At 47.6% G+C, this 17,373-nt stretch overlaps 1 protein-coding gene across 1 annotated transcript; it reads right to left on the bottom strand.

The window, feature by feature from the left end:
- Positions 1-32: 32 nt before the first annotated feature.
- Positions 33-12,380, bottom strand: DRD3 (dopamine receptor D3). Its single transcript, XM_069867509.1, has 6 exons — positions 12,095-12,380; positions 5,485-5,597; positions 4,113-4,255; positions 2,794-2,990; positions 1,568-1,913; positions 33-830 (listed from the first exon to the last, which is right to left on the bottom strand). The coding sequence occupies exons 1-6, from the start codon at positions 12,374-12,376 to the stop codon at positions 634-636; spliced, it is 1,278 nt and encodes a 425-aa protein (XP_069723610.1). The 5' UTR covers positions 12,377-12,380; the 3' UTR covers positions 33-633.
- Positions 12,381-17,373: the final 4,993 nt, after the last annotated feature.

Genomic DNA, 17,373 nt, shown 5'->3' with positions numbered 1-17,373 from the left:
CTTTCTCTATATCGTTGCTGATTTTTTCTCTTGGCTCCAGATTGAAGGTATCAGGATCCTTATCAAAGAGGTCGTGTTCTGCCCTCTTATTAAGACTGCTGCATGTGAGCTGGGTGCCTTCTGCAGGCTGAGGCTCCAGCAGCAGTAGGATAGATGCATTCCCAGCACGTAGGTGGAGGAGATGAGAGATGTCGGCTGTCCACTTGGGTCACGTGTTCCGCGAGCCTGTGAGCTCCCAGGGACAGTGCGTTGCCGTGGCTGATCTTCTACCCATGCCCAGGTCTGCCTTTCAGTGCTGCTGTGCCCAGGACTGAGGGATGCACTGGTTTTCCTCTGTGTCTTCTACCTCTCCCTCCCCAGAAGTGGGAAGCACTTGTACTCTCTCAAGCAGGAACATTGAGGCTTGGTGTGGGAAAGCCAGCTGTGCAGGTGGGGTGCATCCCTCCTCTTCTCTCTGGTGTAGAGGATGCCTGGCTGTCAGCAATCACCACATCCCACCAACAGCTCACAGCAGAGGCGAGTGCATCTCTCTCCACAGCCTGCAAAGCAGAGGGAGGGGAGGTCCCTGTGCCTTGCCCCCAGCCAAGGAATCTGCTGCAAACCACAACCCATGAAGCTCAGTGGTGGCCCCGGTCAGCAGCAGAGGATCTTGAGGAAGGCTTTGCGGAAGTCAGTGTTGAAGGTTGTGTAGATGATGGGGTTGAGGGCGCTGTTGACGTAGCCAAGCCAGGTGCTGGCACTGTAAAGCCCTGGGGGCACGTGGCAGGGTGGGCAGTGGGCGTTGAGGATGTGAATCAAGAAGAATGGCAGCCAGCAGACTATGAATGCCCCTGGGTTTACAGAAAGGGAGAAAATAATCCATGACTTCAGAGAAGCAACCACTTGAAAAGGCACCTGCACCTGTGCCCTCTCCCTTCATCCTCTCACTATTTCCATGCAGTTGTCTGCATTTCATAAACACTGAAGGTGACATTTATTCCTGATACAGAGGGACTTGGCAAGAGCACAGGCTCCCTGAGACCAGTTATGTGAATGGATGGATGGATGGATAGGGCTTCAGAAATGGCCTGGAGACAGTCAAATGCAAGTGGCCACGACTTAGAGGAAAGACTGGTGCCTTAGCTGTTTTATAATCAGTTACGAGGGCTGTGTTATTTCCCTGCTAGCGCTGAGTTGCTGAGGGGAAGCAGTGATCATGGCAAGTGACTCGGGCTGCAGTCTCCTGGTTTCTCTATTCAGATGATTCCTTTGCTTCTCCTGCCTCAGGAAAAGGGAAAGCAAAGATGTTGACTGCTGCTGTCTCTAGCAGGGCTTGTTGGCCACTGATTTAAAACAAAATGGTGACAAAATGTGGCAAATAAAACACTCATTTAAGAGCATCACCCTAGGTCCCTAAATGTCCCACCTTTGTCTCTGCTGAGTTCGTGGAGCAGTGACAGCTGAAGTCCGGGCCTGGCTTGTGTTTCTTTTTTTATTAATCTCAATACTGTACCAGGAGTTTCCTTGCTCTTGCAAGTCCTAAACCATCATCCCTTGCACCCCATCAGTCAGAGTGGCTCTCACTCACCCAAGACAATAGCGAGCATCTGTGTAGCCTTCCTCTCCCGAAGCTGGATCAGCCGGGGCTGCTGATGCGCTAGCTTCAAAGAGCTGACAGTTCTTCCACCACTGAGACTCCGCACCTCCAATCCTGGCTTCATACCCTTTCTTCTCTCTTCCAGCCTGTTGTGTTGAGTGGTCCCTGGTGTCCTCGTGAGGGTTGCCTCATGGCAGAAGCTGCGGTACCGCTGCAGGCTGAAGACAGTCAGCAGCTTCCTTTTGGTAGACATCTCCTGACCCGAGCATTTGATTGGGAGGCAGCGGGGAAAGGTGCCTTGGCATTTGTTCGGTAAAGCTTTCTTCTCCATGTGTTCCTGCAAAAAAAGGATGCCACAGAAGACCTGGGAACCATCCAAACTGTTAATTGGGTCAAAGGATGTTGAGGAAAGTTGTATGGGTCAGCCTTAGCCCCACTTGCTTCTTAGGTGTGCACCATATCTCCTGGTCTGATCTTGGCTTGTCAGCATCAGACAACTCTCCACCTCCTTCCCACCAAGGAGAAGCATGAGAATAAGAAGACCTGAAACACCTGCTCTACTACCCTTTTGCTTGTATTTTTCTGTTGACCCTGCTCCCCTCAACTTCCCTATCCTTTTTAAATATAGCTTCACCGTGAGATAATGGGTAAAACAAGTGGACATGCCTGACCAGCTAGTCCCTTCCAAACCATTGTGCTGGTTCCCATGGTTGCAGATATCTCCTCTAAAAAGGTCAGTGGAACAAATATTCCATTCACCCTGAGTGCTTTGACCTCCTAAGTCTGTCAGATGAAAAGGGATTTTTTTTTTAAATAATCTAGGTTAAAGCCTGTGAAGCCCTGAAAACAAAGCGTCATAGAGCAAAAATCAACAAATTAAGACATTAAAATCAATAAATGAAGAAATTAGCCACACTTCTGCATGACTGAGAAAGCACCGCTCTGAAGAAATATTGAAGTAGGCTGTGCTCTCTTCTAGTTGCTTGGTTCTAAAGGGTAGAAATACACTAGGATATCTTCTTTCTAGAGACTGAAAAGGATTTAAATGGAGTTTCTGCATCTCAAATATTATGGTGTATGAGTGAGGGATGGGATGACACTTTGATGCCATGTCCCTTCTTTATGCTTTCCGTTCTGTGCTTTGACCCTTTGATGAGGATAGATGATGCATGTCCTGTCTTTTTTGACAGCCCTTACTGCATTCATATGGCTCTTACTTTGTGTACATAAGACAGTTTGGTGCTCACGCTGTAGCTGCCCTGCCGTGTGAGGGTTCGCTTCTTTTGCCTTTGTCTTAGCACGAGGTAAATCCGGACATAGAGCAGCAGGATCACCATGAAGGGGAGGTAGAAGGACACCAAAGAGGAGTAGATGACGAAAACAGGGTTGGATATGGAACAGACACTGGGATCCCCTGGGGAGGAGAAGAGAGAGAGAGAGAGAGACAGGAGTGGCTGAACTGCTTTGTTTTAGTATATGGAGGTTCTGGTGTGTTGGCAAAGGAAATCGAAAATGGCTGGGAGACAAAGGCAGTCTAAAGAGTGCAACTATCTCCTACCTCTGTTGTTGCAAATTATACAGTGGCCTATCCACTCACTAACTGATGCTTAAAATGTATTCTATGTAGGACCATCTAGCATGACCCAACATGCATTAGCCTGCTCTTCTGGTCAACAGCTCTGCTCTCTTTTCTCACATCTATTAATATCCTTTCTCAGAGGATCCTTTCTCATTTCGTACTTTCTCTTATTCGTCTAGCAGCCTCTAAGCTGTTTATTTGTGGAAACATACCTTCACCCCCATTTATCTGGATGAGGCTGTAGAGGAGAGAAGCTCTTCCTTTCCCTTGTCCCCTTCTCGCATCAAGCACTGCAGAGAGAATGGATGGGGAGCAGAGGACTTCTGCCTGTGGCTCAGGGAGAGGAAGGCTCTCCTACCCTTCTGCCTCCAGGGAAAATGGGCTGCCCTAGGTAAGGGGAAGGAGAAAGACCAACCATCTTCCAAGAAGAAGGCTAAATTGCTCTCCTACAGGGATTAGGTGAGGAAGCAGACATCTTAGGAAAGAGGTTTCTCACAAACAGTGCCAATATGCAATCTTCGCTGTTTAAAAATGTGTCTTGTATTAGATTTCAAACTGTGTGTCTGGACCATTTGATATCAGCAAGATGCAGCAAGTCTGATGTACGTGCTGGAAGTGCTGCATGTCTGGAGATCTGGTCTGTGTGCACAGAGTGATTGTCTGGGTAGGATCTGTAGACCTGGACACTTTGATGGACATTGATTTGGCAGTAAAGCAGGCAGGTCTGTCCTCAGACCAACAGTCAGTTTCTGCCTGAGCAAATGGCAAGTGTAGAGACAAGAGTGCACATGCTTTCCAGCACTGGAGATCTATCTCACCCTTCATATTGTGCTTTCCAGTTCCCTAAAATTTCCTGTAACTTGAAAAGTCTGCAGACATGTTAAATGACCTGACCATACACAAAGCAGCTCCATTTCTATCCTTTCCCTGTGTGATATTTTTTGGGATGTCACCTACCTGTAGTATTGAAGCCGAAGAGAAGAGGGCATGACACTGCAAATGCCAGCATCCAGACAATCACTATCATCAGAGAGACCCTCCTGCAGGAGCTCTGCCCAGTGTTGTACTGGTACTGAACTGGTTTCACCACTGCTGTGTATCTGCAGACCAAACCAGCTCCAGAAAGAGGAGAGGTAAGAATGGAGGGAGGAAAAGGAATAGGACCAGGTTTTAAAAGGAGAAATGAAAGTCACATAGGAAACATGATGATGAACGTGTCGAAGAAATAGAAGAGGAAAGGATAGAAAGTCAGATGATGGTATCAGCAATTTGTAGAAATGGTAAGCAGGGTGTCGGGGAGGAACAGATGAAATCACAGTTAGTTGGCGGCACTGTGGAGAAATGCTCTGCAGAACTGCTGGTATTGTAAAGCTACAAGGTTTGGGATACCAGATGGGTCTAGAAACCACAGGAAACCCCCATTCTTCAAGCCCCTAAGGTTATATGTGCACTACTGGAAAAGAGCAGTCTTTGAAGCAACCACAGCCTTTTCTGTTCTGTGCCTCAGCTGCTTGTGCTGGTGTCAGCCCTACTGACAGCCAGAAGATTGCCCACAGTAAGTGTCCAGGACCTTTGGTTGCCAAGGTGCCCCAAGGGATGCAGTTCGACAAGCCTAGGATTTGGAAGGCACAGGAGTCTGGAGGGCTGCTCCTTGCAGAGGGACATAAACTGATATGGGAATAAAGACTGCCATGAAGGAACACCAGACCAGCTGCTTCATATAATTACCTCTAAAGCACATATTACAAAGGTACAGCATCCAGGCTTCTTTCCTTCCCCCCTCCTCAATACTGGCACCACATATGCCAAAGTCTCAGCTCCCAGCCCTCAGCGTTTTTTAGAATAGGCTCAGTTTTAAGACACAGAAAAACAGGGCAAAGCTGAAGATTATGCAGAAATAATCTTCACTTCTCTGTGTATCTGGCAGGATTTTGTTTATTTTAACTTCGTGATTGAGGTCTCCAGAAGGAGAAACCTTCTTTGAGACTCAATGGGAATTAGATGACCAATTCTGATTCCTGCCTTTGAAAAGCATGAGGGTGTGGTTGACTACCTACTGCTACCTACTACCTATCCACTGGCAGTCAACCACCTACCTTTATTGCTTGTGTCTCTCTGCCCTTTTCCTAAGCACCGATATCTTCTAGCACATGGTAGGCAGAGCCATATTTATAGCAGTAGTGGTAGTGACAGACCTGCAGGGAGGTTTATGTTCCTGAAGATGCCGATGCTGTCAGTGCAAACCCCACTCCCTTTTCCCTGTCACGCTTGGGGTGGTGTGACTGAACCCTATCTCCAGACTATCCCCCTGGATTCTGTTGGCTCTCACCTGTCAATGCTGATAGCACAGAGGTTTAAAATGCTGGCTGTGCACATCATTACATCCATGGTGACGAATATATCACAACAGATGCGGCTGAAAGTCCAGACTCCTCCAGTCACCTGCAGCAGGAACCACAAAACCATCAGCCTAGTTCTGCACCGAGTTCTGGTAAGTTACAGGTAAGGAGGTCCTCTCCTCCAAGTATCTCAACAGCTAGATGAGTTCATGTCCACTATGATGTACAGAGGGAAACTGAGCCACAATGTTGTGTGCACAATAACACAGCTGTACGCCATGAAGAAGGAGCCACACCTCAATTTCAGTCCTTTAATTACTACAGATGGAGGCAGGGTGAAGAAATAGCAGTTATCTCTTTCTTTAACACCTAGCATGATAATTTGAATTAAATTTGATATCACTGTGTATATCTTTTGATTAAGGATTATCTGAGAAAATCTAAGGGCTAGAAGTGTTTCTCAGCTTAGCTGCTGGAGTTCTCTTGAAGGCAGTGAGCTGGAAAAGTACTGCAAATTTTATGCATTTATGTATGAAACAGAGACCTGGGACCCGAGGCTTCTCCAAAACCTCATTTGGATTCTTATCTCAGTTACAGGTTTTGATTATTAGATCTGAGTGAGAACTCACAAGCTATTCAGGTAAAGGGTTTTGGCTTGCTACCATGTCAAGCTATTGTTCTAGTTGTTTTGAATTTTTGATCTGAAGTGTGTATATCATGAAGGCTTAGCTGTAGTCAGGCTCTGTGATGGAGAAACACTTTTTTTTTGGCCCAGCTGTCAAGTTTTCATAATGACCTTTTTGACAGACAAGAATACAGTCCAAGCACTGTGTGGCACTGCACTCCTTGGGGCTGGAATGATTGACTCTGGGCGAGATGTTCTGCCTCATCAGCTGCTCCTTGTAGGTGGAGACGAACAAGGAGGTAGCAAGCCTGCCCTCCAACAGACAAACCTGTTGGATGAGTAGAGCAAACAAATCTAATACTGTGCTGGTTGGAGAAGGGGGTGTCCTGCTGGTTCACCTGAACCCTGGGAAGCTATCAGGAACTGACATTAGTTCCTGGACTCTGCTTGCATTTAGACCACATCTAAAGCACTGTGTCTAGTTTTGGGGCCCCAGCACAGTAAAAACATTGATAAACTGGAGTGAGTCCTTCCGAGACAGTCTCTGAGGGCTGGAACACTCGTCCCGTGAGGAGCAGCTAAGGGAACAGGGCTTGTTCAGCTCGGAAAAGAGGTGGCTTGGGTGGGTGGAACGTAACAGAAGTCCTCCAGTACTGAGTGGGAGGTTATTAAGAAGACTGGAGCCAAGTTACTAAGAAGATGGAGCCAGGTTTTTCAGAGCAGTGCATGGTGGGAAGACAACAGGCAACAGGAAAAAATTGAAAGAAGAAAGGTTCAAGCTGGTTATGAAGGTAAACTTTCTGACCATGAGGACAGTGAGGCAGTGGAGCTGGTTGCTTGGTGAGTCTGTGCAGGCTCCATCCTTGGAGGTTTTCAAGACCTACTCAAAAATACCCACCACAGATCAGGCTGTAAAGGGTGCCACAAGTAATCTTGGTTTCTAAGGCCAACTCTGCAGCAGGTGTCGATGCCTAGGAAGGATGCGGCTCCCTGCAGAGAGAAGCACTTGTATAAATGCAGAACTTGCTCTGTGTGGGTTGTTTTCAGGGCTGTTTAAGAAATAATCATGAGAAAATCAAATGTTTTTGATTATGCCAGCATTCCTGCACATGGGCACAGAAGCACGCTGAGATGATCTGCATTTTTTGAGGATGTACTTTGCTGCACCCAGCTGCTATGTGTCAGAAGTCAGGTACTGAATGAGATAGTCTTCCATTAAACCCCCTGACACCGAGTGAATGCAGGGGACAGAAATGGGAACTGGCTTTCAAAATGCAGCAAGGAACTGTGCTTCCATCTGCAGTTCTCTGATACTTTTCATTATAAAAAAGGCAAGGAAAGGAAAAAGGAAAAAACAACCTTAGAGTTTTTCTGCTCCAATAGGTTGGGCTACATGATGTGCAAACTGAAGGCTGCCCCTCTGATATTAGAGACCTGAATAGGTAGATTTATTTTTCAAAGAAATGCCACACTGTTTTTTCTTTTAGCTGCTGATTTTGAGGCCTGCTTGACCACCTCAAAGTGGTCATAAATAAAAAATAAAAGTTCTGGAAGTCATTGCAGTCAGACTCAGTAAGGAGTGTTTCTGTACTCTGAGACAAAACCGCAATGCAGTGTCCGTGTGATACATGGAGTTTGAAGCTGGTTCCAGATGTTTGCATGAAACCCAGCAGCTGCTAGCCCAGCAGATGTACAAGCACTTAACTGAAGGGGTGTCCAAGGACTTATGCACATTCAAACACTAAGCCTGGAGAGAAGCATTGGGAATGAGAACCATTAAAAGTGAGGAAGGTGATGTTGATGGGAATGGCTCTGAAGTGAACCTTCTCAGGATGATGCATTCAGATCACCCCAGCTGCTGTAACTTGTATTAAGAGGATGCTTGACAGATCAGAACATTGGGCTGAAAACCCATCCTTACTTCTACCAGTCATAACTTCTAAAATGAGGAGCAGCTCTGCTGAAGTTGGTGAAGTAGTTAAGATCTACCTCTGTGGTATGCAAACTTTGAATTTATTACAGAATTTAATAATGAAGAAGAGCAATTTTATTATCAGTCTCATTCATAATTTTTTAAATTCTATTTCTGCTCTTCCTTTTCTGCTGTGTTCTGCTTATCTTTTTCACAGCAGCTAGAACTCGCCAGTGTGCATTTCTGGTTTTCATATGCTGGCGGGGTACCTATGCTTTATCCCTCTGGTGCCTTTTGTCCGGGAACCTCAAAGCACATCACACATTAATTGAATGAATCCTCACAACTGCCTGGATAAGGTGGATAGTCAAATATTATTCTCTTACAGCTGATGAAAGCAAACCAGAGAGACATGAGCTGATACAATCTCCCATTACCACTCAGTGTGTGTGCAACAGAAGCGGAAATAGAGTTTGGGATGAAATCCTGGCTCTGTCAAAGACAATGCTAAAGCTCCCTATAGACTATTCAGGCCAGGTTCTCACCTTATCTTTCTCGATGACCAGTATGTTTTATCTACAAAACTGCAGTATTAATATTTTTAACTTCACAACATTATAGGAAGTCTTCCAGGTTTTGGGTTTTTTCTTAAAAATCATTGTGTATTCATAAACTTATTCAAATCCATTGCTCTCCTGAATCCTAAGAAACAAGCAGAAGAATCTCTGTAAATCAGATTTGTATAATGATGCTGTACTGAGGAGTAACTTGATGGGAGACAATTAAGTATGAACATGACATTGCACCAGGTGATGTCAGTAGGCTAAGCATGCTCGCTTAAGCATTTTGCGTTTAAGAAAGCGTTCTGCTTGGGGATGCCATTAGTTCCTCACAGCTGTGAAATGCCTGCTTATGCTTTTGCACGGCAATAGTAACTGAGGGCCAGCTGATAAGGGGTGAACTGCTGAGCTGCAGTAACTCAGTTATCTGTCCTCCCTTTGGCTGTAGTCTGGTGAGCTCTTTGACCAGTAGTAGGTCTCACTGCTCTGGTGTGAGAGCCACGGAAGAGGAGACAGTGTTACTCATGCTCTGAATAGAGACTCAGTTAACAATCACTTTCTGAAGCTTTTTTCCCCTTTGGAGGTAGAACTGAATGTTATGAGAAGACTGAGAAGGATTCTACAGGCCATGCTGCTACATGTTCTCCTCCATTTATACATCGACTATAAGGCATGATGGTATTTAATGCCATTAAACTACAGTGAGCAAGACACTCATAGCTACTGCCTTGGAAACATTAGTGAGCTTCAATAGTCACACCAGCCACAGCACCGAAGGTCAGTAAAGAATTGGGGTAGCAGTACTAGTACATTAGACCCATCCACTGACCTCAGAAGATTGTTAGACACAGTGCTGGACAGCATTTTTGTGCCAGAAACTTCATTAGCTGGAGGTAAGGATTTTGAGGTTATAAAATGTTCCTATTGCTGCTCTGTCACAGCTTTACTAAAACACTTCTCAGAAAGAGACAGTTCTAGTCTGCATGACTGATAAAATGACAGTTCCATGGAAAAGGTTCGGGTCACAAATGGCTCTGAAAAGTCAGCGTAGAGCACAAAGTTCACAAGTGACGTTTTAATCTGAGGTATTCACCCGCCTTTAGCTTCTCCATAAATTATGGCCAGGTTTCAGATGTTTGGCAAACATTCAGTAGATGTTGTACACTGTTTTGGGGACTGAACGATTTCGTGGCAATTTCCAGGCCCAGAGTGTACTGAAGCACGTTGCCGTTTCAGCTTCATTGGTAGCATTGTTGATCCATAAACAGCAGCAAATATCTAAACAACTTCAGGGCTTTTTGAACTGTTTTTTTTCAAATCTTAGTCTTGCTGGAGCCCTACAGTCTAGTTGTCTAGGAAATACTGTGCAATGTTGGGAGAGCTGCACTGGGTTTGGGATAGGTGTGAGTTCTTCTCCCTTTTGTTTGGGAGACTCTTATCAGCTACTTTTATTCTTCAGGCTCCACAGATGGGAATGAATCTAGAATGGGTCTACAAACACAACTAGGGAATGGATCTACTGTGGTGCTCACACACTGTGGCCACAGTACTGCATGGGGCAGAGGCTGCTTCACAGATGTTCCTCAGTCCCACCATCCCCACAGAGACAGCAAGTTGCAAGTCTTTTCTAATACAAAGCATATTATGATTTCATTAAAGGCTGGGATATGCTTCAGGTGATGGAATATTCCCATATGACTAGTCTGAAACAATATTTGACTTTTAATAGTATTTTTCAGTTGAAACTAAATTGCAGAGTCTAATTCTCTCTCACTGAGATGGCTCGCCCCCCAACCTTATTCCTTGCTTTTCAATCATTTGATGTAACACAACTGAGCTGTAAACATTCTGCAGGCTAGCTCCAGAACCTCTCCAGACAGGTTATTGCTACCGACTTCATCAGAAACATGATCACACATGCAGTATCATGGTGCTCTCTTAGTTCTTTTCACTCCACGGTGATGTTATACATAAATAACTAACCATCAATGCCCTTACTAATAATGATCATATACAGAGCAAGCCCTTCATTTCTCTTAATTGCAGCCTTGCTGAGACTGCAGTGAGCACAGTCTAGGCAAGCGGCTTGGATTAACACAAGCGAAATGCGGAGGCTCGGTGCCAAAGCTTAGAGATATGTTGCCTATTCAACACACTCTGGTGGCAGAGGAGGGTTGTAGGCCACTGCCAGTCCCCTGCTATTTGATCAAATCTCCCAGACCCATATAGCTGGTGTTGTCCTGTCTTGTCCTACTTTCTGTTCATGCACTACACAGCCCATATGCACAAGTTAAAATTCCTCTCTCTGCTTCTGCTTTGTTTTGTGGGAAAGAGGTCAGCCAAAGGTGGGCAGCTGCCAACAGAATATTTACCCTACCCTTCAGCCAGATCCCAGTTTACCTCTCCCAGAAAGAGCATGAGGCTTCAGGGGGATCGTGGCTCAGAGGCTTATCCTGTCTCTGTTAGCATGAGAACATGGTACTAGGGCTCAGCTGAAAGATTATGGTTGATAGATTTTTCTAGACCTACCAACTTTCAGGAATTAGTGTAAAAATGCTGAAGAGAACAGATGAAAATATCAACTGCAGCATACCTTCAGGTATTTACTTTGGTAAAAATATTTGCTCCAGGAATGGCTTCAGTAATTCAGGATTCAGGATAATTCAGTAATTCAGGATAATCCCCACAGTATGGGGAAATTCGTTTTCAATGTTTGCTGCCCTATATCTGATGATGTTGTCCACCTCACGCATGGTCATGCCAGTACAATTTTCCATTGTCCCGAGGTGCAAAGATGAAGAAAATGGAGAATAAGACATCAAGGGCTTGATGAGTCCTTTGAAGTTATTGGGGAAATGCATGCATGACTTAAAGAAATTTTGGAGCATCTCTTCAGCCTCATCTCTTTGTCAGCCTTCTTGGTTGCTTGGAGGGGCAATGTTGCTTGGAGCTGGCCTAACACCATGGATATCAAGGCTCTTAAATTCCACAAGAGACAAGGATTTGACCACCCTTGGTTATTTCCTGGTCAGCAGGAGTAGGGATTGATCTGGGCTCTAAGATGAGTTCCTACAATGTATTTCTACCTTATTGGCTCTCCCTCTGTTCCTGAATCATCATGGTGCTCACCCTGCTGGCTGATGGAGTCAGCTACAAGGATTCTCAGATGAAAGTGGTATTAGCACATCGGAACCCACAGTCTGTAGCCTAGCTGCCATTCAAGCCCAGAGAGGCTGTGCTTTGCCAGGAAGAGCAAGGCTCAGGGTATCTGCTGACAGGTGGGACTACAGTGCATTTGTCCAGCATATGTCCACCCTACAAGGGTCACCTTTATGACCTTGTGGGCTGCCACGCACCCCACAAGTGCTCCAAAGCTAGCCGGAGGATTAAAATATGAATGGACTTCATCTGTACCAGAGCTGTCCCATCCTGAGAGCACGCACTAATGCCAGTGAGCTCGCACTGCAGTTCAATTCTGCTAATGTTTCCTAAGATGTACTCACCTCTAGGTACACCACCCATGGCATCACCAAAGTAGCCACCAGCAAGTCCGCCACTGCCAGGCTCACCACAAGGTAGTTTGTTGTGGTTTGCAAGGTGCGTTCCTTCAGCACGGCTAAACAGACCAGCACGTTCCCAAAGATGATAGCCAAAATGAGAATGCAGTAGCAAAGGGCATAGTAGGCATGTGAGTGTGGCAGGTCAGGCTCTGTAGTGTTGTCTGCCCCACAGAGAATGGGGTCAGTGATGTTAGGATAACTGCTGGTTCTTGTGAAGAGGGCCATGAGTGCACCGCTGCAAAGAGAAAGAGATGACTGAAAATCAAGGTGTGACTTTCATACTTCCTTTATGACTGCTATTTCAAGCCAGTTATAGAGGTCTTTTTTTTTTTCTTTCTTGCTCATACATGGGCAGAGCTTTTCTTAAAGTCTTTCTTGGTTTTTCATTCAATGTAAACCAAGAGAAGAATGCAAGATTTAACCTCCTGTGTGCATCTGAAAGGTGCATCTTACAAGCCATTGCAGCTTTATGGAAAGCAGCAATGGCTTTAAGATGCACCAAAGTCATACCACGTTCAACTGGAAAGAGCACAGTCTGAAGGACAATAATTTGTAGCGCCGAGGAAGATCCAACACAATTACCCAAACTAGGTCTTGGCTGGAAGCTTGGCACTAGTGTCTTTTTCTTCTGTGCAAGACCCTCCTTCTTTCCTCATCAAAAAAACTCTTCAACAACTTCACGTTCTTGAGTGCTCAGCAGCCTGGCAGAGAGTCTGCACCTGCAATGCTCAAGTAGCTTCTAGAACCCTGGCTGTGTCGCAGTAAGCACCACCTACTGAATTACCCTTTTCCTGCAGTGTGTTTCTGTCCCAGGCCTCCTGTTCAAATAACGTTCTGCTTCAGCCCTGCCTGTCTAGCCAAAGCTTGACTGTCAGCGCTGCCCCTCTGTCTTCCATATTGTACTCTGCATTTTCCATGCCTGGCCAGATCTGCTTCCTCTGCTGAAGAGCAAATGAATTTGTCATTTGGGATGAAACAATAGAAGGATGCTTACAGGGTACTCTGTATTTCTTTCTCTTACAATGGATTCATGACTGTGCTCAGGAATCTACTCTTCCTTGATTTGTAAGGAAGATGATTTTTTTCCAGATATAAGAAGGCTGCTGTCCTAGGGCTGTTCCATGACATTTAATGGCTTGTGTCTGACTTTTTTGTTCTTTGCTAGTGCTCCCATTGCTGAACCCATCATTGATATGACAGGTACAAAAGCAAAGGACACAACATTGAAATGTTGATGGTATAAACATTAGTCCTTGTTCCACCTCATCTCTTGAACAGCAGCATCTGTGATGCACACACTCCTGGAAGAGCAGCTGTGCAGTAGGTAGAAATTGCTCCAGCCCCTTGGCACGTGTTTATCCTTAAAACTGGTATCACTTGCCCCTGCTGCTTTGTAGCTGGGACAGGACAAGGGATGAATGAGAGGGAAGCTAAACTTCCCTCTGTCCCATGAACACAGGTCCCTTGAGGTAGAGGTGAAACAACCTCTTATGGCATGTTTGCTGTCTGGAAAAGCCTCTGCTTGTCTCTCTCTATCATTCTTCCGCCTGCCCCTGACAAAGAAGTTAAGAATCCTGCTGGATCAAAAGGATTTCCCATAGTGTAAGCGCTACTGTTGAGTCCAGGACTCTTTGTTCATAAAACAGTTCAGCTGCAGCCACCCAAATGCAGGACTCATTTTGCAGCGTCCCTTGCACCAGCAGAGCTCCCACTCTGGGAAATCCATATTGTCTGGGGCTATGAAAGGCGCTGGAAAAAAAAAGCTGCCTAGCTGATAAGCAAAGTCATGACAGGGCATCGCACACAATATAACCAAAATGATGAAGGCACCACATTATTCAATTCACCTGCGGGCTTCCCACCTTGTCTCCTGCCCTGTACATCCTAGAGCACTGTTTTCAACTCTCACCCGGAGGCCAGTCATCCGGACCAGGAATCCCTCCCAGCCCCTCACTTCCAGCCCTGCCAGGACCCCTAGCCCTGGACTGCCCCACATGCCCCCAGCCCTTCTTCCTCTGCCAAACCAGGTGAGTAGCAGGGGGTCGGGACAGTGACGTGCCAGGTTACCAGGACGAGGGGATGCAGGCACACCTGGACACCAGGGTGCAAGATGCCCACCACCCGGGGCACCTGTGCAGCAAGCTGCAGCAGCGACAAGGGTCGTAGGGGGAGAGGAAAGGGAGGGATGCTGCTCCCACAGGGGATGCTGCTTCCCCGGGGGATGCTGCTCCCCCAAGGGATGCTGCTCCCGCAGGGATGCTGCTCCCCCAGGGATGCTGCTCCCCCCGGGGATGCTGCCCCCGGAGGTCTCAGCCTCGGAGCGGTCCCGGTGCAGGCGGCAGGTGCTGGCGCAGGTTCAGACGGAGGGTACGAGGCTGAGGGGAGGGATCCAGGGTCCAGGCGCGGGTCCCGCTCCCGCGGCGGATGCTGCTCCCGCACCCGAGGGGCAGCGGCAGCTCGGCGGCTCCCACCGTGCGGGGCAGAAACAGGCTGAGGAAAGCAGGGGAAAGAGGGGATGGAGGGAAAGGGACCGGAGGGGCATCAGTCAGGACTCACCCGGTCCCGCCGCCGGGTGGCAGCGCCGCCGAGCGGGGCTCCGTCCCGGTCCCGGTCGCGGTCCCACCGCCCTCCCGGCTCGGAGCCGCGGGGCGGGGCCGGGCTGGTGCCTCCCCCCGCTCCTCCGGGACCCTCCGGGAACACGGAGGCCGCCCCCCTCTCTCCCGAAGGGACCCGGCGGGGAGGGGGAAGGTGCGGGGGATGCTGCTGCCTGAGCCCCGCGGGGGGAGGCGGGCGGGGAGCCCTCCCGGGGGAGGGAGAGAAAGTTCGCTCCTGAAAACCTGCGAGTTTGAAAAATGGCCGAAGTAGAGATGGTTTAAAAAAAGAAAAAGGTTGAGGCCCCACAGCCCCTGCCTCCCCGCTGTCTCTGATCGCGGAATAACGACGCCCGGCTCGGAGTTAAGTGCGTGTCTGCGGCTGAGCGCAGGGCGCAGGGGAGATTTCTCCTCCCGGCTTGCTCACCGGGTGTCAAAGCCGACACGTTTGCATGTGCTATATTATACATATCCACTGGGTTAGTATACATACGCTTGGCTTTTCCGAGAAGTGGGTTGGAGCTCGTTATCACGAGCCTCCTCCTCCTCACGCAGGTGCTTCTCCTCGTGGTAGCGGTCGAGGAGGGTCTTTGGGGATGGAGGCAAATAGTCATCCTTGTGTTGAACTTCTCGGCTTTCCTTCTTGTGCATGTCCTTAGACTCTTTGGGCCCCTCTTCAAGGCCCTCTTCAGTTGGTTCTTCTCTGGAAGAAGACCCACCGGATCATCGAGTCCAACCATTCCTATCAAACACTAAACCATGCCCCTCAGCACCTCGTCCACCCGTGCCTTAAACACCTCCAGGGAAGGTGACTCAACCCCCTCCCTGGGCAGCCTCTGCCAGTGCCCAATGACCCTTTCCGTGAAAAATTTTTTCCTAATGTCCAGCCTGAATCTCCCCTGGCGGAGTTTGAGGCCATTCCCTCTTGTCCTGTCCCCTGTCACTTGGGAGAAGAGGCCAGCACCCCTCCACAACCTCCTTTCAATTAGTTGTAGAGAGCAATGAGGTCTCCTCTCAGCTTCCTCTTCTCCAGGCTAAACAACCCCAGCTCTCTCAGCTGCTCCTCCTAAGACTTGTTCTTCAGCCCCTTCACCAGCTTTGTTGCTCTTCTCTGGACTCGCTCCAGAGCCTCAACATCCTTCTTGTGGTGAGGGGCCCAGAACTGAACACAGGATTCAAGATGCAGTCTCACCAGTGCCAAGTACAGAGGGAGAATAACCTCCCCTTATGTAAACATAAGTATCCAGTCACAGGATTGTTCTTATATTTTATTTTATTCTAAAATCACAGAAACTATGCATAATATTCAAACTTATAATGGGTTAGTGACTTAAAACAAACTATCTCTTCTTTCATGGCTTCTCTGGAGATTGGAGGCCAAGTCTCAGAGGATTAGTTCCCCTTCAGGCTGTGGTCCCTGGGAGGGCTCTGCAGGGTATGAATGGCCCCCATGGGTGTTCTCTCACCCGGGGCTGGACTATGGCCACCATCCACTCTGGCACATCAAGTTGGAACTCATTGTGGGTTGTCACAAGGGCATAGGAAGCTCAGATGCAGGGCTGAGGTTGCCCTTTCCAGATTTGCAAGAGTTGCAGGAGCAGCACTGCAGCCCCAGCAGGGAGGAGGGAAAGTGCTCTTCCCCTTTATGCACCCACTCATCAGGGTGGCCACGGACTATCTTGTAGGTGAGGAAGCAGAAGAGGAGATACTGCAGAAAGGAGAATTTATTTATTTGTTTTTAAGAAATTAGTTACCTTGGCGAATATGCTTTGGGATTCTGGCTGCCTGGGTTGTGTCTCCTGATTGCAACTATCAGATATAATCCCTTTGTGGATAAGGGTGGTAAGAGAGAGAAGTTCTGTAGAGAGCACTCATACCCATGAAGCATGAGTGGTGTGAGAGGACTAGCTTTAGCCTGGCTGGGGATGGTGGAAGTGCACATGCAGGGCTTGATGGGGACTAATCAGCACCAGCACCTTTAGCTAAGGCCATGACTACCCCAAGGCAGGTCAGTGGATGGTACTGAATTAGTGTCATGAGTCACTGCATAGTCCCTACAGGTGACGCATTTGCCAGTGTCCTTTATGAAGGATGTAGCTGCCAGGCTGAAGACCAAATGACCCATGAAGGTCCCAAGGTACCCTTGGGAGCTCCAAAATTGTTTGACACGAACTGCATTTTCCCTGTTTATGTTTTAAATGGCCAGTTGGACTTCTGCTGTTGTCCATCCTAAACCGCTTACCTTCAGGGAAGCACATTTATTAACTGTGCTGGCAGCAGGCAAGGCAGAGGGGAAGCTCTCCCACCCATCCCCAGTAGAGTTTTTTTTTTAGCTGTGAGTTTGGAATGAGTGCAAACCACCCACACTAATGTCATTAAAACTGGAGGGAAAAGTACACACAGTGATGCTGCTTCTGTCTAGCGAGGGCTGTGGGATTTATGGGCTGGGTGCAAATGACCAGTGAGCATGGCTTCTTGCAGTGGGGCTAGGTTGCCGCAAACAGCTGGAGTAACTTTAGCCTCATTTTAGCATTTTTTAAAATGCAGTTTGTAGGCAATTCCCAAAGGATTGTGGCCATCGACATGTTCATATCAGCTCAGGATGCTGGGACCACAAGGCACTATTGCAAT

The sequence above is a fragment of the Phaenicophaeus curvirostris genome, chromosome 1 (assembly GCF_032191515.1).
Source record: "Phaenicophaeus curvirostris isolate KB17595 chromosome 1, BPBGC_Pcur_1.0, whole genome shotgun sequence".
Taxonomy (NCBI): Eukaryota; Metazoa; Chordata; class Aves; order Cuculiformes; family Cuculidae; genus Phaenicophaeus; species Phaenicophaeus curvirostris.
This window is presented reverse-complemented; position numbering and strand designations above follow the sequence as displayed.